This window comes from Mastigoproctus giganteus, chromosome 6, assembly GCF_048544385.1.
Source record: "Mastigoproctus giganteus isolate SK-2022 chromosome 6, ASM4854438v1, whole genome shotgun sequence".
In the NCBI taxonomy this organism is placed as follows: domain Eukaryota; kingdom Metazoa; phylum Arthropoda; class Arachnida; order Uropygi; family Thelyphonidae; genus Mastigoproctus; species Mastigoproctus giganteus.
This window is the reverse complement of record NC_143580.1, coordinates 90,378,754-90,402,207: the sequence shown is the minus strand read 5'-3', so window position 1 is coordinate 90,402,207 and position 23,454 is coordinate 90,378,754. Positions and strand designations below refer to the sequence as shown.

The window sequence follows — 23,454 nt, the reverse complement described above, 5'->3', positions numbered from 1 at the left end:
ATACCTCATGTTTTTACATTTTTGTCTTATTAATGTCAGTAGTATTAGTAAAGCAGAATGATGCAGCAAAAATATTTATACTGTTCCAATCCCACAAGGAAATCATCCAGTTTGCTTCAAATTTATTCAAATTCGCGTTGAATTAAGTTGCCCTCCTTATATTTACGAGTTTATATAAACTTGAGTTATAAAAGAGCTTTTTACAAGTTCATGTCCCCTTAAATAAGTTTATGGGTGTATAAACTGTGTGAGATATTATTGTTGCGTATAAAGAGATATTATTGTTGCAGTCTTACAATACGGTTTTATTTTACAATTTTCGATAGTGTATCAGTTTATTGAGCATTCGGTATAGTTCACTTAATGGACGATAGATGGCAGCACATAACGGAGTACAAAGGATTGCAATTTGCAAATTGTTAAAGTAAAGCAAGGCATTATGGATAATAACAAAATTTTGATTATAATGTTTTATGAATTTTTGCTATTATTAAAAAAACAAACCGAAAGAGCTATTGTAAAAATGTGGAGGAATACAATATTTGGTCAAAAAAAAAAATAAAAATAAAATACTTATAAGGATTTCGAGAAGCCCTTCTTAACATTCTTTCCCCCTTCCCCCTCAGTTTAATATAACTGCTTGAACAAAAAGTTCTAAATATTATACTGGGCCTTTCACTAAACGTGAATCAGATGTTACCTCGCTTAGTTAGATTTTAGGAAATATTACTCTAAATGTATTTTTCCCGAACGTTGAAGATATTTAATCGTATTTGATGAAAAGTTTAACGGCAATATTTTACGATTTGTAACGTTAGGATTAGCTTACTGAAGGATTTGTAATTTTAGGTTTGGTTTAAACCATTAAAATAACACTTTAAACCATTAAATTCCATTAAAATAACACTTTATAGATTTAATGTCATTTAAAGGTTTTATTACTCTAATAGGATCCAATAATAAAACAATTATGTTCTTAAAATGAGTAGGAAAGATTCTAGTTGAAACTCTTCGCTAATGAGAAGTCAAACAGCCTTATTTTTCTTCTAAAATTATGCTAGCCCTAAGCCAATTCCAAATCTATCCAGAAAAAGAATATGTCCCTAACCAGCATTATTACTACAAACTCTTTACTCTGTTCAGAAGAGATCGATCAGGTCAGCCAGTGAGATTTATTTCGCATATTCCTTTTCATATGACACAGGTGTACTGCTTCAGTTCCATAGTTTTATAAAGATATATTGGTGTTATATCCATCCGACATGGCATCATTTTTACAATATTTCTTTTTAAGTTGACCAGAAAGCGCGCAGCACCTAGCACCCATCCACTTCAGATTTATCTGCAAACTCGCTGTCAAAATTTATTCTCACCCATTCATCATCTATTCTTAGATTACTTGAAATAAGTGAATGAAGCGATATAAATGAGAGGTATAAATTAAAAAAACAGACATGTTACTGGCAAAAGAATTTACGGATCAGATAAAGTAATCCTTAAAATTAAATTAAATTTTCATTTTTGACTATTATAACTTCTAAATGAACCAAAATATCACAGAATCGGGCGTATCCAGGGATAAATTAAAAAGACTACCTTGCATATATGTTGTTGCTGTTGGAGCATCAGCAACTTAGGCCATATTGTTCCATGAATATTGTCTGTAAATTTCGTATGTTCTGTGGTCGATTTTCTGTTTGCTGGACGAAAAACCCGAAATACCCTCTCCTGAGACCGACTAATTCAGATCCTTTGTTAAAAAAAAAAAAGGCCCATAAAAATTACTCACATCATCGACGGGACTCGAACTCAGGACTCTTCCACCCTCTGTATACTAAATATATAATCATAGTACTAACTGTTCACAATTAAACAAGAATCCTCAAATTCTTTGAATGCAGCGCTAATTACCGCTCAGACTGAAAAGGCTTTCATAAATTCCGTCAATCTATGGCACAACCGAAACCTAGGCCTCTCCACACAAGCGATAAGCGGTGAAACCACTATACTCTCACGGAAGAGACTACGCACGCTGGCCAAACAAATACGAACCTTTGTATTGACAGTCACAGACAGAAGAAATGCAAATAAATTCAAATAAAATTGCGACGTGTGTGATGACGGTTGCCCCTTTGAGTATGAAGACTGCACAGGCTTTTCAACTGCAGTAATCTGAAGTCACAATGGGGAAAAACGCGTGATCTATCAGATTTTGAAAAAAGTCTTATCGTGGGTGCACGTTTAACAATAGCAACGATTCAAGAAAAGAAAGGCATAACCGGTTTCTTAAACGATCCGTTTCAAAGGTTTTTAATGACTGGAAAGCAAACGGTTCTTCCACATCTCAAAGGCGTAAATGCGGCAAAAAAGTAACACTTCAAGAGCAAAGCCGTCGCATTCTAAGGAGGACTGTACGGAAAAATAGGACATCCAGTGCGCTGCAATTGCCATCTGAATTCAATAGCGCCCAGATGTTCCCTATGTTAACCCTACCGTGATCAGGGAATTGAAGAAATTGGGTACTGGGTCGCCTATCTATTCAGAAGCCACTTGTTTCAGAGAAAAACAATAAAATCCGCCTGCAGCAAAGTGGTCAGACGAATCACGATACACTGTTTTGCACTGATGGTGAGCACCTCACGAAGCGATGGACCCTGCTTGCTTTGTTAAGGCAAACCAAGCATCTGGAAGTGATATCATTGTGTGAAGAATATTTTGATGACACGGTTCAACTGCATCCTCTAAATGTTACACTTTTATCCTGAGGGCGATGGCCATTTTATGAATGACAATGCAACAGCCCATCGTGCAAGTATGGTTCGGAGAACATGACAGGGATTTCTACCATCTTCACCACCCACTTGTGAAGTGTTTTTTTAGACTTGTAAATATTTTTGTGATAATCATGAATGAGTCCTCGTTTGCAGTTTTTGGTGTTTTATTTTATATTCATAGTATGGATAAATATTCAGTTGTTATTTGAACAAAATTCTTAACAGAATAGAGAACTTTTCTTTATTGTGAATTTATTTTACACTTACTTTCTCATTATTGCGAACAAGAAAAGCCATATTTATATTTTCATTTATTTTTATTCTTTAAAATGCATTTCAAATGCGACCTCCGAGTTTGCTATTTATATTTGTGGCTAAAGGAAAAGTATCGCCTAAGTTCAACCCTTGCTAAGAATGCCTACGATATGTAAACTTTTAGTTTCAATCATGATACAACTGTGTTCTTGACAAAATACTGAAGGAGGTTGTTAGTGGTGCCAGTTCGGAGACTGATTAATGAGAGAAGTAGTCAACAACAGCAAAATTGAAGAGCTTAAATCGAGTATCCATATTGGTAAATGCTCAATTAGTTAATAATCGATCACTTAGTATGTTTAGAAGAGTTTTCAGAGTTTTTTTTTTTCTAAGTAGGCTCTTTACGACTCTGTAGAATCGAACTTCACATATTCTCTTGGACTTCTGGGCTAAGGAAGCTATTAAAACATGGCCCCAATTCCTTCTCAACTAACTGCAATCACGTGAACCTGCACAATTAAATTCTCTATCAGTAACGCCTCTTGCAGTCTTGGACAAGCAACTAGTACTTCCGTCGTCACAATCCCTTAACCGAAGGGGTGCGTGACCACTAGGGTGGCAAGAAATCTAGTAATTATTTTGATCGGGTAGGCATCTTTCATTCATGGGAATCTGGGACATGTTTTTTAGTAATCTTCTGCGTCCCTTTGCAGTATTATAATCCTATGCAATGTTTTAACGAATTTTTGATCGAATTTTTAAAACTTTTTTCAAAACGACAAAATAGATTTCACTTAAATTATTTATAAATCGCTTAAAATTATTTTATCAACGCGATTGATCCGCGTATTTTAAAGCAGCATGCTCATCTATCCTTATAGGAACTAGATAGTTTCATATTTAAATCGGTAACTGATCAATGAGCGCAATTTTTTAAACTAATTTTAATCGTAGCGATACTGAATCATCAGGATGCTTTAAAACGAAGTTCAAGTTCTGTTGCAGTGCTGCCATCTAGGCGCAACGTTTAAAAACAAACCCTTGAAGAAAATAATTTGGCACCATCTTTTATTCGGAGAAAGATATGGGGTTACGAGAACATAAAATAAATTTTACGCGACGCATTATTTTTATAAAATTAGAATACACCTCCCAGCATCTAAGAGAATTCTAAAACACGCAATCTTTACTTAAAACTGATAATTATTTATCAGTTTTAAGTAAAGTTCTTGTGTCTGAATTGCTTTATACGTATTATTTTTATTAATGCTCAGTGAAATGTATACGAATCAACGCTTAAAACGCATTTAATTTCAATACAAAGCAAGCTTCGGTGAAGTAATTTTGAGAAGGAATAAAATTAATAATATTTCCCTTCTTCTAGCATAACTTTTTTTTATTTCTCCATACAGTGTCACAGATAATAATACGAACACATAAAATGAGATTAGACAGGGCTATTGATTCATATCCGATTATTTTGAGCCTTTTCTTAAGGTTATGTTATCCTAAATTACATCATTTAAACGCCTTGAATTAGAGTATTTATAAAACAACTTGGATTATTTTATCTAAGCTGTTTTATAAATTTTAGTTGATTATTTCGATTCCGAAAATTTTAAAATTTTTGTTCTTACTTTTGGTCATTCTTTCGTGTCCCTAATTGAGATCTTATTAAATTTTAGTCATTGCTAGCGATCGTCTTATTGCTACTTCTTTGTTGTTGTTTTCTTTCTGACAGTTGTCTTAAATTGATATACGTCTAATGATCTTTAAAGATCCTCCTAAGATCTCCTGTATCGCCTACTCTGCTCTTATTTAAAATTATTTTAGCTCTCCCTACTCCATACATCAGAATTTAAAATTTCTTAACTTTTCCAAGTTTTTGTAGAGTTGGACTTGAATCCATGTGTCATTGTTTTCTTAATGGGCGTCTCAGTACAGATTGATTCACCACCCTTTATGACTGCGTGTGTGTGTGCAAATTTTCTTAATAAATCTTGGTGGTCTGAATCTGAACGCACTGAATTCTACAGTTCCTCCTATTTTTAATGAATAGGACCTTTGGTCCCATTTTTGTTAATCCTTTTTGGGTATCGTCCAATTGAATTATTTGCTGAAATATTATCCCTTTCTGTGCATTATGGCTATTTCAGTCTCTGGAGATTCGGAAACAGTTCAGATCCTATTGTAAAGAAGTGGAAGTTTCAAAACATTTTTGTTCAACTTGGGATAAAGTAATCTCAGGCCGAAGTGCATCCTCCACACCTGAAAACAATAAAGCAGTCCAAAATATACATTCCTGGCAGTCACAAGAAATATGAGTTATCCAGATGTGGATGCACTTGGACAATTAGCAATCATCAAATAGAAATAACATATTAGTTTAGAATATAATGCTTTAGTCCTCACAGAGATTTATTCCAGTGCATCTGCTATGTTTATTTCTGAGTTCCATTTGGCAACTGCGGTTTAATTTCAGCCTCTTTTTAAAACCCAGCTAAGACTTTTCATACAAATATGCTATAATTACAGCCTGCACTTCGATTAAGAAGTATTTAATTGAATTCAATGAAATTTATTAAACAGAACTAACGTAGATTCAAACTAATTACTGACTGTCTTGGTAACATTTATAGTTAAGATGATCACCTTAACAATTAATGTTATAAAAAGAGCTATTAATCGGTCTAAATGAGGTAGTTTTTATTATGGTTATAATTACAAGCTCAGCACATATTTTAAATTACGGATGGTTGAGTATAAAACTTTCAGTGAGGTATTGATATGGAGAGCGGCTATCATTTAAGGGCCAATATTTTCAAACCATGTAACACGGCAGAGCCTATCTGATACATCAAGGGTGTAAGGCTCATGAAAAAAAATCACGGAAATATGTTTAATGGGGAGAACTATTAGCTGGTAGAAGCTTATCTGCGTCACCTTCAGTGATTTATAAGGGATATTTGGTTGTAATACCATCCAAACTATAGCCCATAAAGTTTGAAGACTATTAGGTATTTTATGCTGACGCTACAATAAATTTTAACAACCTGAGGATAACCAGCTACCCTCCAACTTGCAGTTTTATGAAATCGATTTAACTGGTTTTACGCATTCAAATTCTGCGTTAAAGGTTCTTGCATGCGCAACGTGCATAGCAGGGATTCTTGTTTTATTGCACTTTAACAGGGACACACCTGTCACTTTTCCATCAAAATATTTTCCAGGGCTTTGCTCTTCTGAAGTATTTTATGTGTGCATATGTGTATACTCTATGAGAGGCTCCCTCAGCTACTTCAGGAGCGTGATAACACCGGAATTTCAGGTACAGTAAAAAAAAAAATATATGAAAAATAATAAATTTGTAGTTATTCGACTCTGATTTTACTTGACTTTATTAGATATATATGAAAAGTAGCCAGAGATTTTTGCTGTATGGACCAACAATAAAATAAATAAATTGAAATTATAAAGTAATAATAATAAAATAATAATAATAGTAAAATTTATTTATTATTATTTAATTTTAGGAATATAACAGCAACACTGTACCGAGTATCTTTTGATCCCCTTATCCCAAACTTTATTACTTCATCTTTATCATTTCCATTATTGATTTATTCCATTCTTATTTTAACATGTAATTTTTAATGATGACTCCACTTTTGGACTGAACTATCCGCCTTTGTTTCAGAGCGGCATTTTATTTTATTCTCTATTTTTAATGTTTATTCTGTTTCTATTAATATTTTTGTTAAACTATGCAGCCACATGTTTTTGCATTGTTATTGTTTATTCTTATTTTACTTTTCTTATTTTCTTTCCTGGTATCGCAATCGCAGGCATTGGTTTCTGTCCTCCTGTGGATGTGTGACCTTTATATTAGCCCATATGGATTTGCCAGTACGTGCACAGTTCAACTCGCTTCCTCATGACCATCATTGGTCTTCTGTTATGTAGAAACAGTATATAGATAATGTACGTAATATTCACCCCCATTGTACAGCGTTTTTTATTCATCACAGAGTATTATGACAGAGTTCAGGAGTCGTCCTACCTAGGATGCAATATGTCTATCCTTAAACAAATTCTCAACAAACCAATATTCTATCGTTTGTTGCTTCACAACTGCCATTAATAACCCCCATGTAGGCATTCATTTTGGTTTCTGCGGCCTTACATAGTTCATTTGTTTACACCAGAAATGACCTCTGTAATACTTGAAAAAGAACAATGCTTTGCTGTTCCAAATTTCTAACGAGCTTACTGTTGACAAGTCTATATCAGATTGGTTCCCCTATATTTTGCTCCTCTCGACGTGGAATGAACACACACAAATCTACAGATATCTTTTATGTTATTAATATTTTTATTATAGTTTAATGTATGCGATTTTTCTTACTTATAATATTTAGACAAAAATTATCTGCCGTTCAGCTTAATTTAATGCTTTAAGATGAAGTGAGAGAAAAGAGCTGAATTATACTAGACTCAAATCCAACCCCCCCCCGCGGGTGCACCTTTAGGTGGGGAACTTTCGTTTCCTTAGAAGGCCATTTCATTCATTAGCAAAATGTCGGAAGCAGTAATGAGGAACTTACAAGTCTTCGTCTTCATGCTGACTGTGAAGACTGTGTGTGAATGCTCAGAGGAGAGTAATTTAATTGATCAAAAGGGGTGTCGGGAATGGCTTTGAATAGATGTCGTTATCCGATTTTATGGTTGAGAGTAACGTTTCAAATTCCACGTCTCTGAACATTCAGTTGACAATCTAACATTTACTCATAGAGCATGGGAATAACCTCTTTCTGTATAGCTATCTGCAAAGGGTTTGCCATTTAATGCTTCGCTCTCATATTCACTACGAGTTGTCTAGCAGTTGCACTACTTTAAATAAAAGGAATAGTTCGAATGGAGAAATATATATTATCCACAATATGTAAGATGCCAGGTGGTACAGTAAGTAAAGTGGGCATAGCTAGGCCTATGGCAAAAGCCTCGCGAGCTATGAAAGTTACATTCAGTAGTCACTGAATTATGAGCACCCCCATTCGTGATGGACTGTTTCGCATAGTTCGCAGTACAAAATATCAAACAGCTTCGTATGCGCTAGAAAAGTGGTGATTTATTGAATTTGGTCCTGCAAGTCAAAGTGATAAATTAGCAGTTATAAGAAGTAGTAAAGGTATCACTGGGTTTCAAAAGAGCATGATTATGAGAGTTCCTGTGTTGGGTGGTTCCTGTATCGTGTGCTCACAGCCCACTGTGATTAAGGTGTAAAAAGAATGAAGTGAACGGGTCAAACCATCTCCCACCGATAGAACTGTAAAGGATTATGCAAGGCGGATGCTAGTGGTGAGCGAAGGGTGCAGCACGTTGTACGGGATCAATGGCAGGTCACTGTGTGACAGTTGACATCGCTGTACAATATGGCGAATGAAAGGACAATATGCAAAATGGCGATGCGCCGCACACAAGACGTATGGAGTCCACAGCAAATGACCCAAGAGACACCTTCTCCTCACCGCTAGTCCTCCTCTATCCAACACGGTAGTTGCACACACGGGAGGGCTAGAAACGAGATGAGTCCAAATACCTTGCGCCACACGCCTTCGTGTGTCGCGCAAACAACACAAGTCCAGGGATCCATCGTGCATGGTGCCTACTATCCAGGTACCATGCATGATGCCTGGTTACAGATCTATCTACTAATTGAGTTGAGTGGATGTGAGTGTGGGAGCCAGGCTTTATAGGTCTAGGAGGACAGGATGAGCGTTTTTTGTTAATTTAGGTATTGTTGGTAGCTGATCAGTCATCGTCTCTCACCAAAGAACACAGGGCACAGCATATGGGTAATATGCTTATTTTGGTTCCTCATTGAGCAGAACTCATTATTGGGATCCTCAGTTTGGGCCTTTAACTGGTAAATTAGGAGGTTTGGAAAGTCTGCACTCGCTTGATGTAGTAGAGGGGTTGACAGTGTAGTTTCGGCATTAAGTCTTGAACGAATGTAATCAGTTTTAAATAATAAATAGGAACTATCTGCGAGTAACAGCATTTATTGCTTACATCAGTGCGATAATATCGCATCAGTGTAGGTGTGCTTTATGTTCTCCTGTTTTGAACTGTTTCAATTCCCATTGTGAGATTTGTGCGCTTTTGTTCTCACATTCTGATAAAATTCAATCTGCGTTACCTTTATATTATAACACCTTTTTAATGCAATTTTTTTAAATATAATTTTTATATATTGAGAAGAGTTTCACACTTTATTTATGACCCTGAAGGCAGGTGAACTACAATGAATTAAAACTAACTCGTTACAGTTAAGTCCAAAGAGAAAATTAAAATAAATAAATAAAATAAACAACTTTAACAGCTACGAAATAGTCTAAAATGTGAATCGCTGGCATGAACTGTATATAAAGTAAAACAAAGTCTTGCAAAGAATTAAAAACTAATTTTGATAGAAGAATGCGTATTTTACAATAATATTCTGGTAGTTATATAGTCAATTTTGTTTAGTTTGGGTCTATAACAGATGATTTATGGAAGTCTCGTTCGGAAAACACTTTTGATACGGAACTATAGTGGCATAGTATTTAGGGTTAGGCGCAACCTGTGGTTTCCCACATCTGCGCCGTATGTACTCTGTGATGTAATGCAGAACTACTGCAAAAGCCAGAAAAAAGTATAGTGTCTCGTTTATGCAGTATTGTGTTATGTTCTGTTGTTGTGACTCTGGCTACTTGGCTGCAGGGCCCCTAGTGGAACCCTACGTTGCCCGTCACCAAAGGAAAAAGAGTGGGGACGATAGACGTGGTGGAGTCAAAGTAGATAAAAGGAGGAGGATGAGGAAAGAAGGCATCCTCTAGCGGAAAGAAGAGGTGGGAAGGGAGAAGTAGGAATCACCCCTGGTTTGGGAGCCCACCGAAGGCCAGGGAAAGCTTGCAGAACAAGGGCGTTCTGCAAAGTTGGGTTGGTGCAACGGGAAGTGTCTGAGTTCACACATTGATATATATATATATATATATATATATATATATATATATATATATATATATATAGTGCCGTCATTTCAACGTGGAAGATGTCCAGTTAGGTGTTCATTCAGTTCTGAAAGTGGCCGGTGATTAGAGAAGAGCATATACGCGGAGAGATCATAGCGGTTTCAGGAACGTCTGGTGTGGATGTCTATGTTGTGGGATCAGACGTGGAGAGATGATACCAATCCTTTTGAAGACTGCTGAGGCATACCTGATAAAAGCTAAAACACTTCCTTTGATTTTAACAGGTTGCTTTCCGGGCTGTGTGTGGTTAAATTTATATCCAATAACAGTTGATTGCGTAGGTGCAGGTAGATGTTACACGAGTGAATTACGTGGTGCCAGTTCTCCACAAACATAATGGGCATCTGTAAGATCTGAAAATCTTACAAAAATAAAATATTTTTTTTTACTTCGGAAGTCAGTTTTCCTTTTTGGATTCTTGCCGTTGGTAGAATAAAATGGTAATAGCGTCAGTTTCAATAAACAAGAATTATCCAGTAAGGATTGTAAAAATTAAAAGGTAGGAGGAACGAAAAACAGAAAATTAGCTTTACATCCATTAAAACAGAAAACTGACGGAAAATACTATGGCAAGCCCAGCGGGAGGTTCGGCGCAACAAACAACTTAAAGTTTATGAGGGGTCACACACCGGAAACGCATTCGGCAAAACGCACACACAAGCCTCTAAAAATAGACGCGATGGTCTCCAGTGACACATTTGTGGTTTGTCTGAAGTGCTTTTGAGACAAGCTGTGATGACACAGGAGGAGTTGTTTTGATACATTCGGCCTACATGAAAGAGCTCAACGGATGTCAACAGGTAGGAAATAAAAAAGGAGAGGGGTATTGTGAATCACGTGCTACAGGGCTGGCTGACCTACCAACGAATTAAAGAAGAAATATGGAAAAAAGATAGAGGGGATTGGTAGAAACCACTGTAGGAAGGCGTGACAAACTCGGAAGAAAAATTGTGGATGGAGACGGACAGAAAAAGAGTGGGTCAGTGTCAGTGAGTTGGGCAGTAAGATGCGAGTTGGAGAAAAAAAGAAAGGAATGAGTTTCTTTAGATAGAGTAGCCGGTGGAGAAAAGTGGCTAAGTTTTAATGTGTAGTCAGTAAGAGGGGTAGATAAGCTTTAAGTGAACAGTTAAGTCATTGATTTAAAAAGTTAGTGAGAGAGGCAGTCGAGTAAGTGGAAAGATGAAGTTGAGGTGCAGAAGTCGGTCAGACAGTCAGCCAAAAGTAGACTGAGTTTCGAAGTGAGAGATGAACACGTGCCATAGAAAAGGGGGAAAATTTTTCAAGATCCTTAAAGTAGATGAGAAGGAGTCAACTCCATTATGAAGGAACGAGATTGCCTGATATTTCTGAGAGCAATTACGCTGGAGCTGATGAAATCCGAAGCCGGACAAAAAGAGTACAGCCATTCTGATCAGATGAAAATAATGCGTTCGTAAGAAATAAAAGGTACCCAAGAAGGAATCCAGTATCTTATGTCGAACTCCCCCAGTGATTGTGAGATGCGACCCAGATAGAAAAGATCCCCTACTCGCTTAGAGAAGGATGTACCATGAAGTCTGCCAAGTTATGTAAGTAAGTGATTAGTTTGCTTAAGTACTCTCACCATCACACCGACTATAGACACCCGATAACCAATTTATCAGAACTTTTGATTGAACACATATGTATAAGTAGTACTATATGGTAATGAATAAGTTAGTGAATGGTATGAACTGAAGGACATTACCCAGGGCAAGTCAATATATATAAATAAATTTTGGAAGGGAATAGATATAAAATTTTTGAAGTGATTGATACTTGTTAATATTTGGTTAAATAAGTGAATGACTAAGTATGAATTTTGGAAGGGGATAGACGGATGTCAGTAACCCCCGAATGTGCAAGTAGTTAATTGTAGAAATTTGATAGTAATAATTACCTAGATTAGAGAAGGTTGTAGGCTATAATCTGTTAGAAAACAGAGTAATGATTTATACTGAAATTAAGAGTATCGGAGCTTTATCAATTTGGAGTAGGAATTGTTTTGTAATGAAAGGAGAATGTTAATAGATTCTTTTGAAAGTCAATTGAACTCAGGAGTAAGGAAGTAGAAACATTTTGTTAGTTTAAAAGAGGGGATAGTTGATTATGATTTATGTAAAGGAAATAGCCCTCCTTGAGTTTACTCAATAGGCAAAATACCTTGCTCATATACATTCTGTTATAAGAAGATGAAATTAAATCTATTTGGTCATGAGTTTAACAAAATTCTTTTGTTTGATGTATATATGTAAAAATGTCCAATAAACTGATTTTTTTATACAACAGTTGTGTGTCTCTTTGTTGTTCTGAGTAAAAGCCTATCCAAAGGGAATTAAACACATCAAGGAGATTTTCTGTAAAGTAATAGTCAGATTTGCAAGTGGGGATAAATATAAAAAAAAAGGGATATATACGAATAATATATAAATATAAAATATATATACACAAAAATCAAAACCACCCCCCCACACATCGTTTAAAAGCCCAAAGTCCTAAAGTCGCTTTTTGAATGACCCATGTCCTGTCAGAAGAAAGGTAGCGTGTAAATTAGGGAAGAACCAGCCAAGTCTTTGTTTGTTGAGGTAGGAGACACTAGGTAGAAATAGCTTGGTAGTACTGCCTTTGGTGGAATCATCCCAACGGATTTGCCAGAGGGAAACAAGTTCCTGCCAAGTACGCCGGAGTTCTTGTTTCCGATCTGCATCGACAGTTTTTATCCCCAGGAATTCAGTTTCTTTGTTCATTCTGATGCCATGTGAAAGCGCTGTGAAGGCCACTTGGAGGTCAAGGGGGATGCAACCTGTTAATACTTGTAGTGCTGCTGTTGAGGTCGTTCTACAAGCCCGAGTAATTTTTAATAACATCAACCGTTGTATCTTCAGAATAACGTTCCTAGTGCTGATGATGGACAAATGATGGAACCATACGGCAGCGCCGTATGTTACGAACGGTACAAAAACAGCTGGATAAAGAAGGTGGAGTGCAGGTTCCTTAAGACCCCAGTCTTTTTGGGTAAAGTGAGCAAGCATATTGATATAATTTTTGGTCTTCTCTTTCCCATGAAACTTTAGGTGTGGCATGAACGTTCTGCGATCATCTATGGTGACGCCTAAATATTTGAATGAACGTTGATTCTTGAGTGCATGTCCTTTGTAACGAATGGTTAGTGGTCTGTTGATGTTAAGACGGCCTTTGAGAAGCAGGGTTCTGCTTTTATCGTAAAGATTTCCAGCTTATTCTCTTCAGCCCAAACCGACAGGGTATTTAAGACTGTGTTGGCTCTGGTCTCAATAGCTGCACGAGTAGGGCCCTCAAAAACGATAACCAGGTCATCCGCATATGAGAGTTGTGTTGTGTGGGGAAAGTCCTGTAGGAGCCATTCATCCAGAATCATATTCCAAACAGCTGGCCCCAGAACAGAGCCCTGCGGGCAGCCTCTGGTGAGTGGTGAGTTGGCAGGTGATACTATGAAATTTTGTTTTCATGGTAACTTTTCTGTTATAAAAATAATCTGTAAGACATTTGAAGATGTTGAGGGAGCAGCCAGATATTCTGGCTCGTTGCAAGATCCCTCTCCACCAGATGGTGTCAAAAGCTCCCTTAAAATCTATAAAAATCGCTAGTACGTAACGGGCATCAGAATTATCTGCCAGCTGAGTGGTTTTTAGTAGTGCATCAATAGTAGCACCCCTGCTTGAAGCCAGACTGGAGTATAGAGGCGAGTCCTTCGGTTTCATAGACAGACTGAAGACAGATGAGAAGTAACTTCTGAAATACTTTCCTTAAATATTGGCAATAGAGCAATTGGACGGTATGCTTTGGCTGTACCAGTGGGACGATTTGGATCCTTTGGAAAAAGCTTGAGGTTGGCGTGTTTCCAACGTGTAGGAAAGGAGCCTTCATTAAGACACGTGTTGAACAGTTGTACTAGAACATCGGGTGCAACAGACCAAAGGTGCTTGATGGACTCCTAAATGAGGTCCAGTCCGGGAGCTTTTCCATTTTTCGATTTTATTTATGACTAAAGCAACCTCCTCTTCTGTGAAGGGTTCTTCTGTGGCCGAGGGCAAGTAGCCCTGATTCTCAGTGATGACGTTTCCATGTACTTCAGTGTCATGATCAGGACTGTCTTGGTAGATTATTCGTCTAGAACCTTGTTCATTGTCTCTTCCCAAGAAAGCGTCTCCGAGGAACTCTCAGAATGGATAGACTTTATGATATCTGTGGATCCAACTCTTATATAAACAGTAATATCCCTGTCTGGGTTATTCTGACTTAACAAGTACGATAACACAAATAAATTGCCAGTTTCTTTAAGGGACTCGGATCGCTGGATTAAAAATTCAGAGTGATAACCATTATATCATTAAGTTTCATGGAAGAATCGAACAATTAGTACTCGTGCAGTGTCATGTCAATCATGGGTAAGAAGTAAGGCAGTGTGAAAAGCCCTAAGGAATACGTCACGCCAGTATCCTTATGAAATCTAGTATACAGAAGTTGGTACTACAAGATTTAACGAAACGAAATGTGTGCCTTTCGAACACTGAGCAGAACCAGAATTAGTTCTGCTTTTAGACAGACGGAGCCAATTTTTTCTATAAATTGGTCAGGGATGGGGAGGAGATCAACACATTCAACTTTGAACTATTTTTCTTTCTGGATCGTTGTGTAATTGGTTTGAAAATCTTCACGGTCACAAGTTGGGATATGGCGACCTTCTATGTATGTTAAGTATGACAATACTTAGCATACATAGAAGTATGCTAAGTATGACAATATTTAGCATACATAGAAGATTGTACAGTTGCACATGAAGGTCCCTAGATCCAGTCCCAGCTAATTTTTAGTTATGAGGCGACCTCAAGTCTCGTGTATCCAAGGGTAATTTGATATCTCAGCCATCGTTGAATGATTCCATACGACGATGGGTTACAGACTTTCTAACGGATGTTTTCTATAGCTGTGGGGTAATACCAAACGTTATACTCAGTACTGCGATGTGGCGGCAGAAATATTGAGCGGTTGCTGTTGTAATTTTGTTATTAACCATATGTCTCATTGACGTCACTTTGCGCAAAAGCTACCTTTCCCGGTTATATCAGGAAATAAAAAGTTGAGGACGTAAAAATCCCATAACTTCGAGAAAATTATTTTAAAATCCCTTTACCATCTTTCTTTCATTCTTTTCTTTCATCTACGTTCTTTTAGCATACTGTATACTTAACCAGAGTAGAGTTGTAGGCACTCTACAAGTACAGTAACTTAAAGATGTTTATAAAGATCGGTTTAGAAACAGCTACTGAATTCACAAGTGACATCTTTATATTAAAGAAAGTTTAATTACAAATTAAATTAAACTAAAACGGAAACATTAATTTGAGACATGACTGAACTGTTAAAAAATATTCCATGAATGGAGGAAGTGTCATTATTACAATAAACAGTCAATTAAAGCAACTGATCAAATAACACCTGCACGTAACCCCAAGTTGCATATAAACTTATTTTTATGCGACATATAATAGTTGGATTTGTCTTTGCATTATTAAGGATAATGGATAAGGGACGATAGTCCCTTATCCATTCTTGACAGATGCATCTCGGATAAGATAGTTTCAAGTAATAAGATCTTAATCAAAAGCAACGATTCCTCCTCAAAAATGAAGTGTTCCTCATAGATCTAGTCCACAGTTAAGAATTATTTAAAAACTCCATCGGCTCACAGCAAAACTTCTCAAATAAACGAAGGAAACTGAATTTTCAGAAGTCCACATTATTAGTTAAGACTGCAATCAATCGATCATTTAACAAAATATTCAAATTGCTTGTCAGTGTTAGATTACTGTGGCTTTTATTCGCTGGTCTAATCACTTTCAGTAGTATATTTCATTATTTAAAGGATGGAACTAGTTTTTCAGCTATATTTAAGGGGAAATTATTTTATTGTTCGCTTTCCTTTTTTATACTATTCAAATGAAATCAAATATTTGCAACGAATAGCTGATCGACACTTCAGTAAAATGCAAAGTGATCTGTTTTGTAATAATATCGTAAGGATTCCTCATTTCTCGCTGATATTAAATGAGTTTATGAATCGTTATACTCTAAAGAAGCGATACAAAAGAGCTACCCACTTTACTATGCTAATACAAAACTGTTTTAATGACAATAATGACTATGCATTACTTATATTAAATGTTTTCAAGTCTGACACCCTATCTCATCTCAGTTATTTGGCCGTTTTTAATCATGAAACAACGTTGATAGTAGTGATCGATTATATCTCAAATCCTACCTTGCATAATTAATTGAATATTGGTGTCATCTTGTCCAAACGCATTAGAAGCTAAACAGCTGAAGAGGGCTGAATCTCTTCTGTCTGCTCTTCTTATTGTTATTTCTGAAATCACTCCACTGGAAAGAATAGTTTCCGTCACTTCATATCTAGGAAAAATACAAATGTAGATTAGCGTATCATAAGAAAATGTCAACTGAAGTAATTTTCGGCAGAACATGATCTCTTCTGGTTTTAAATCTTACATGAAAGTGAAAAGTTTAGTAATCAAATTTTAGTTTTGTATAAATAATTTAACTTACTGGTGAATTTTATGATAGAACCACATTAACTGTATTTAACGTTTGCTCAGTAATATATTCGAATAAAGTACAGTGTTTGCTTTTACAGTTTAATGTAAACTTTTCGTTTTCAGGTCTCATGACAAACAGGAGACATTTTTTGGAGATTGTGAGGTGGTGTTCTTTAAGATCAAAAAATAGGGTTGCTTGCAAATATTCAAGTTGGAATGGCTACACTCCGAGTTAGGAATTCCATCTACTGGAGGGATCAGTCTATTTAATGCACCTCTTATAACTGAATGAACAAAAGTAATCCAAAACTTTGCTGTCTGGCCCCAACCAGGAGGCCAGACAGAAAGTTGTCTTATCCGTTGGTAAAAAAAATCGGTATAAGAATCTGTGTTTATAAGGATATACGGAATAGTTTTAGAAAGCAGCTCGCTTTAGAACGAACTGTCTTTCTTTCATCTTCAACATTTCTAATATCCACCGTGCAAATATTTCTCACTTTCGAAATGCGAGTTAATATTGAATACGTGCTCAATATATGAATATATCTCTGGAACTTTAATACACTTAAATTAATCTGAGGACGGAAATTTTTGTAGTCTTAATATTGTAAACTGCAACGACCATTTGTGGTCATCTTAGTTTATAAATATATATAAATATTTTATTTATTTATACTTTTTTCATTAGGTGGCACAAACTACAGGGCATGGTTTTACAGAATGGCAGTTACTGGCCATAATATATATATATATATATTTTTTTTTGGCCAAAGAACTAGAATTTATAGAACAAGATAACTTAATGCTAATGAGAATGGTATTCCTCTAATATATTCCTCTAATCCTCAGAGGAAAATCACACATAAAAAGGGGCCTTAGAGGAGCTGAGGTGTAAGCATCATATTTCAACTCATATTTTTAAATTCAAGAACACAGCAACAGGTCGGTACCCTGGAGTAATGTCTGATGTGTGGTTTGCATTCAATTTCTTAAAATTCACATCCTTAAGATGAGATATTTTAGAATTGCAAATAAATTTTGGAATTTCAAAATTAAATTTTTCTGAATTTCACACAAAGACAGCACTGGCTCATTAATGTTTGCTACTTAACACTAAACGTTTTACTGAAGGTAAAGCCGGGAAAAAAACTGAGGCCGAATACATTTATATAAAAAAGCGAAAATGGTCATATAAATCCTAATACAATATTTATTTTTTCTTACCGAGGATCGACTTGAGGCTCGAAAGGCTGCTTGTCTTTTAGCCACGATACCATAATCGGTCTATCTCCTACCGCTTCACACTTCAGTTTAGCATCATGTCCTTTCCTCACGGTTTCAGCTCGGAATTTATTCTTGAAATGGGCAGAAACTAAGGGCAAAAATTCATCAAAATTATTCAGGAAAAGTGGTACTATTTTTGAAATTTTTATTTTTCTGATTATTGTTATTTGATTATAAAATTTTACTTTGTTTTTTGTACAAATGAAGAGGGTTTGGTTTATGTGTCATGAGAGATATCAGCTCTGAAAAGTAATTTAAATGGCTAAGGAAAATTCTGTTCAACTGGAATCGGTTAACACATTTCCTGGCAACAATCGTAAGTTCTTGCTGTCCAGCTGTCAACTTTTTCTGATGACCTTTACACTCTGGTTTCAGTTAAATACTCTCAAGCAGAGGTGTAAGGTTTTTCCTTTAGTAATTCTGAAAATTTTCCCTCTCTGCAAACAAGAAAATGAATCTCGAACACATGCTCCTATAGATACAATCTTAGAAAGCAACTGAGAAGCAGCCGCATCGCCTCCTTAAATCCTACGATTAAAGACTTGAATACTCACCATCATCAGGAATCATAATCTGTACCCAAGTTGAAATATATATCTTTAAAGACGATTAACCGAAAAGGTACTTATGTAAAGTTTGAACTAGATAATTAAAAAAAAAAGGGGCCAATACTTTCTAGTATGAATATATTTAATATTCATAATACAAATGATGTAATGGAGAAATTAAGATTTGATTAACGATCGAACAGCAGCAATGACGAATTAAGATTTCATTCGAAGTCTTCTCCTCATGATATTGTGACCACTCACTCTAATAAGCAAGAAACGCATAATGTCTGCGAGCTCTCCAAGTAATCCAGTTCTTTGCGATTTAATCGAACAGGTTTTAGCCTTTAAAGTTTTAGTTATTTCCTGCGAATCGTATAATTAATAATTTAAAGGATTGTCTGCATATAATCTCATCTTATTTCAGAGAGGAACGATTTTACTGGAAGAGTGATTAATCGGTGGTGACCGTCACATAAAAACTTCGATAAACTACAACAGAGGGACCAATCTTCGATTCAAACATTTTAGACAGTAAATAAACAATGCATTGAGCGATATTTCCTGTCAAAATATTTTTTTTTTTATTTATGAATAGCGCGCAATTCTTTTTATACAGCTCACCAGGAAACGTGCCTTTTATTTTTGAAACATCTGAGCTCTAAGCACTTCAGTGATGCAAGCAACGTTATCTATCAAAGTCTATCTGTGTAGCGTTCATTCATTTTGCCATAAATATACGTTGCAACAGGCTCGTCTGAACTTACTGAATGTCGAATAGGGGAAAGTTATGACGCCAGGATTTCTTCTATGTGATCGCGGCGAACGATCAAAGGTTCAGTCTAGACTCCCATTTCTTCCATGTATTTCTTGCCATCACGCACGAGAAGCATGAGTGTTTACTAAAACTACGCAGGCGAGACTTTTTTATAGGAGGCAAAAGACCTTTTCAATGCATGCTACAAATAAATAAAAAGTCAAAAGCATGGTTATAAAAACTTGGTTTCACTGCTGTTAAGATACCAACATCTGTGCTTATATTGATCACTTGTTAATATAGAATTCAAAGAATGCTGTCATTTAATCCCGTAGCCACTAAATGGATTTCTGGGAGCTTTTCTTCCGTGTTTCCAAACATTTTGGTAACAGTTACTGTCACACCAAAAACTTCCGCAACAGCCCTAAATAAGGGAAATATTATTTAAGATAAATATAGTTTAAGTTATCTTCTGGAACAGCACGCAGTTTCAATTACAGTGCTACTACACATTTGAGAAAAACTGATATAATAATAACAGAAACTTCAGAATTTACTTCTGTTTTTCCTCTGAACCTATTTCAGTTGACAGCTCCCATGCTTATGGGTGAATCATGTGTATAAAGTAGCTATTTCAAAAGTTAACTTTGGTATGGAACTGTAGATGAAAGTTCAATTATTTTAAACCAATAACCACTTTCAAATACGAAGGGTTGATTCAGCCTTTTGATAAAGATTGAGACATCAATCCTGCTTGTGGCGTACGACAGCAATGTAGATTTTTTTTTTTCCGCGCAGGTGCAGTCCCAAACCTTATGAACAGGTGCATGAATTGTAGACATGGCTCGGAAATTGGACCCATGGTTGGAAGGTTACATAACCGCGCTTTCCAAAGAAGGGTACAGTTATGCGAAAATTGACAGGTACAAGTAAAAAAAAAATTAGTGTATCAAAGTTTGGCATCCATAAGGTTTTGAATGGCAAAGGAAAATTCCACGAAGCTGCAGCAAGTGGGCGGAAATCACCGAAGAAGCTGCATCCTGCTCTCCATGCCGAACGAGGGAGGTAGTATGAAAAGTGCAGTCGCTCGTTGTCGGTGAAAATCCAAAAACCCAAAGAGTTATAGTATCACGTGTGGAAACCTCCCAGTGAACCGTTTGTCGCATAATCAACGAAAAATTGCAAATGAAGTAGTACAAGGCCCGCGTACACCACATAGGAGCAAGGTACATTGCAGAGCGGCGAGTCAATGCTCTAAAACTCTACGAAAAATATCTGGCAGCTGAAAGGTGGAAATTCGTAGCAACATTGGATGAAGCATGCGTATACCTCTCCGATTGCAACAAAATACCGTCCACAGGGTGACAAGGCCTTTCCAACATGGGCGCGTCAGTGCAAGGAAAGTTTTGGCCAAGGTTTTATGGTTGTAGCTGGTTTTTGTTATAACTGAAAATTTGAGTTGGGTAGGTCGCTAAAAACGTGAAAGTCAATTCAGTGTATTATAAGACTGAAGTTCTACAACCGTGTTTGAATGTGAAATACCCACACTGTATGGTTCTGATGGTGAAAATATCTGGGTGCACCAGAATAAGGCGTCCAGCCACATGTTACGTTCCACCCGCGCTCTTTTGCGGAGAATGGATGCGGCGACAGTTATTCGTTCGATCCCATTTGAAGATATACCTGTTAAATCACCTGACTCATGGATTTTTGCACATTCGGACTTTTGAAAAGAGCTCTCGGAAACCGCCGGTCCAGAACAGTTGAAGGTTTGTGGAAAGTCTGCCAGCAGGAATGGGACAAGATCGACTTGGCAGTTTTGCTGCGCGCGTTACTTCAATGGAAATGGCGATGTCTTGTGATAGTCCATGAGCAGGGAAAACAAATAGAACACAACTGGTGGCGGCGGCGGCATGGAATTTCGTAGTTTTAAAGGACTGTCAAAATCTTTCTCAAAAGGCTGAATAAACCCTCCGTAAATTGTGTTCCAAATATAAAGTATGTTTTCCACTTCATATTGTGACATTAAAACTCTGGCCATGCTTACTTGTTTTTCCTTTTCAGGATCTGAATGAATATATTTTCCGTTAAGTACGTTTTATAGAAATCTCTTTGATAGATGGAGTTTGAAAATAATGGATCATCCGACGCCATCTGTCCATCAGCAAACCAGCCAGCTTCTGTTAGTCATGTGATGTAGATAAGTTATCAGATTTGTAGCCCAAGCAGTTCAAATTCTAGATCAAGGGAGTCTCTTACGGCCTAATAAAGACGAACAAGCTGTTATACAATTTTTGGGAGCAGAGAGCTAAATATAAATTAACTTCAGAATGAAAAATGCAAATGGTAGTTGTTTTTCCGAAACAACAATAATGAAGTGGTGCTGGCAGTTACATAGAGGCCGATTACCAGCTGAGGTTTATGACTCCCATCCACGTATTCTTGCAAACATTTCTTAATTGACAACTCAATTAGATTGGGTTCGCGACAATCATTTCAGACGGAATGTAAAGGGAGGTATTTGAGCATATTCCTTAGTATTTCAGCTCTTACGCTTTCTATACTTTTGAGCTTTTATTGAAAGCGCGAAAGGGACGTTGAAGTGATCAGGCTTCCTGCGATTAATTTCACCAACCATCAATTATCCCACTTGAGACACTGACACATCCTTTGCCTAAGGGGATTTGATTGCATAATAAAGACTCTTAAAAGTACACGTTTAATAATATCTTTTATTCTTAGGGTGAAGTTATAGAATAAATATTAATTCCAAAAATTATATGAAAAATATATTTAAATTCTCATACTTACCATGCACCGAGAGTTTTAATACTTTGCTCAAGCCCTGTCCTATGCCGTTAGTAGCCTGACAAAGGTAATATCCTTCATCATCCTCTTGCACATTATGGATTGCCAGAGAACCGTTTTCGAAAACATGAAGATGTGAACTGCTGCTAATCGCTTTGAACTCTGCAAGCTCTCCTACCGAACAAATGGACGTTTAGTTTTGACAGATTATCAACAGGCATATTTTACTAAAAAAGTTTAAAATAAAAGTCAACCTAAAGTTAGGCGGGTAAAATATAAGGTGGAAATATTGAGTGGAAACTTAACTGGTGTTTGATCGATGTACGTGTATTAATTTGAATACTGCAGGAAGTGGAAATTGAATACATCAAAATTATATTGTACTAAATGTTAAGACAAATTGGTACAATTCATTAGGAACGATTTGGGGTTATTTTCTCTTTTGTCGCCATAACGGTCCAATTACTAACTTTCAAAAATAAATCTGAACTTAAACATCTGTTTTATTTGATTTACTTTATCAAGTCTGTATTTTAAAAAAAGCACTAAGTAATTTCTAATAATACATATATAAAATATCAGTAAACGAAAATGATCTAAGCAGCAAAATATTACAATGTTTTTTTTTCTTTTCACTTTTAATTTTCCAGAAGTGATATATTGAGTATTTCGATTATGCATACCATAAGCATTTTTGAAACGTATAAAGTAGAGGCCGATAATCCCAGATTTTAAACTTAATCCGTTTGATGCTCTTGCTATGAATGGTTTAAGACAATCCGGTTCTAAACTTAAAAATAACAGGAAGGTAGATTGAACATGTCAAAACACATAATATATGCCTTTTATAAAGCAGCAATAGCCAGTTAACGAATTAGAATGGTATAAAGGGGGGGGGGGGTTCCATTTTTCTATTTTAAGAAGCGTTAATAAAAATAAAACGCCATTTCCCTTTTTTTTTTAATATAAAACTGTTACGGTTTCTCCACTCATAATCGAAAAAAATGACAAAACATGAAACAAATATTGATGTACTGCGAACAATATGAAATAAATTAAACTAAAAGCTCCGCTTTCACAGCCACTTAATTTCTCAACGGTTTTCACACCAGCGGGATTTCACGGATAGCTGGATAACATTTTTATTCTCCGGAAATTCTGCACTCTCGTTTAGAAGACAGAGTGATCGATGGATCTCTCCAGCATTCTTATCTGGAGTGTGTTACTCGTGGGTAGGGGAGATCTGAAAACTTTCGCTGTGGCTGTTCCCTGAGATTCAAAAGGAAATGACGAAGTAACAACATACATCATATGTCGAAGTTTAGACCTACTGCAGTGGTGGAC

General features: G+C 36.3%; 1 protein-coding gene across 1 annotated transcript in view; it reads right to left on the bottom strand.

Annotated features, from left to right (window-relative positions):
* Positions 1-23,454, bottom strand: part of LOC150084459 (cell adhesion molecule Dscam1-like) — a 643,445-nt gene that overhangs the window by 138,424 nt on the left and 481,567 nt on the right. Inside the window, exons 11-13 of the mRNA XM_090376243.1 lie at positions 22,114-22,284; positions 17,938-18,085; positions 16,422-16,570 (exon numbers count right to left, since the gene is read on the bottom strand). Coding sequence (XP_090232369.1) covers positions 16,422-16,570; positions 17,938-18,085; positions 22,114-22,284 — 468 coding nt within the window. The remainder of the gene's footprint in view (positions 1-16,421; positions 16,571-17,937; positions 18,086-22,113; positions 22,285-23,454) is intronic.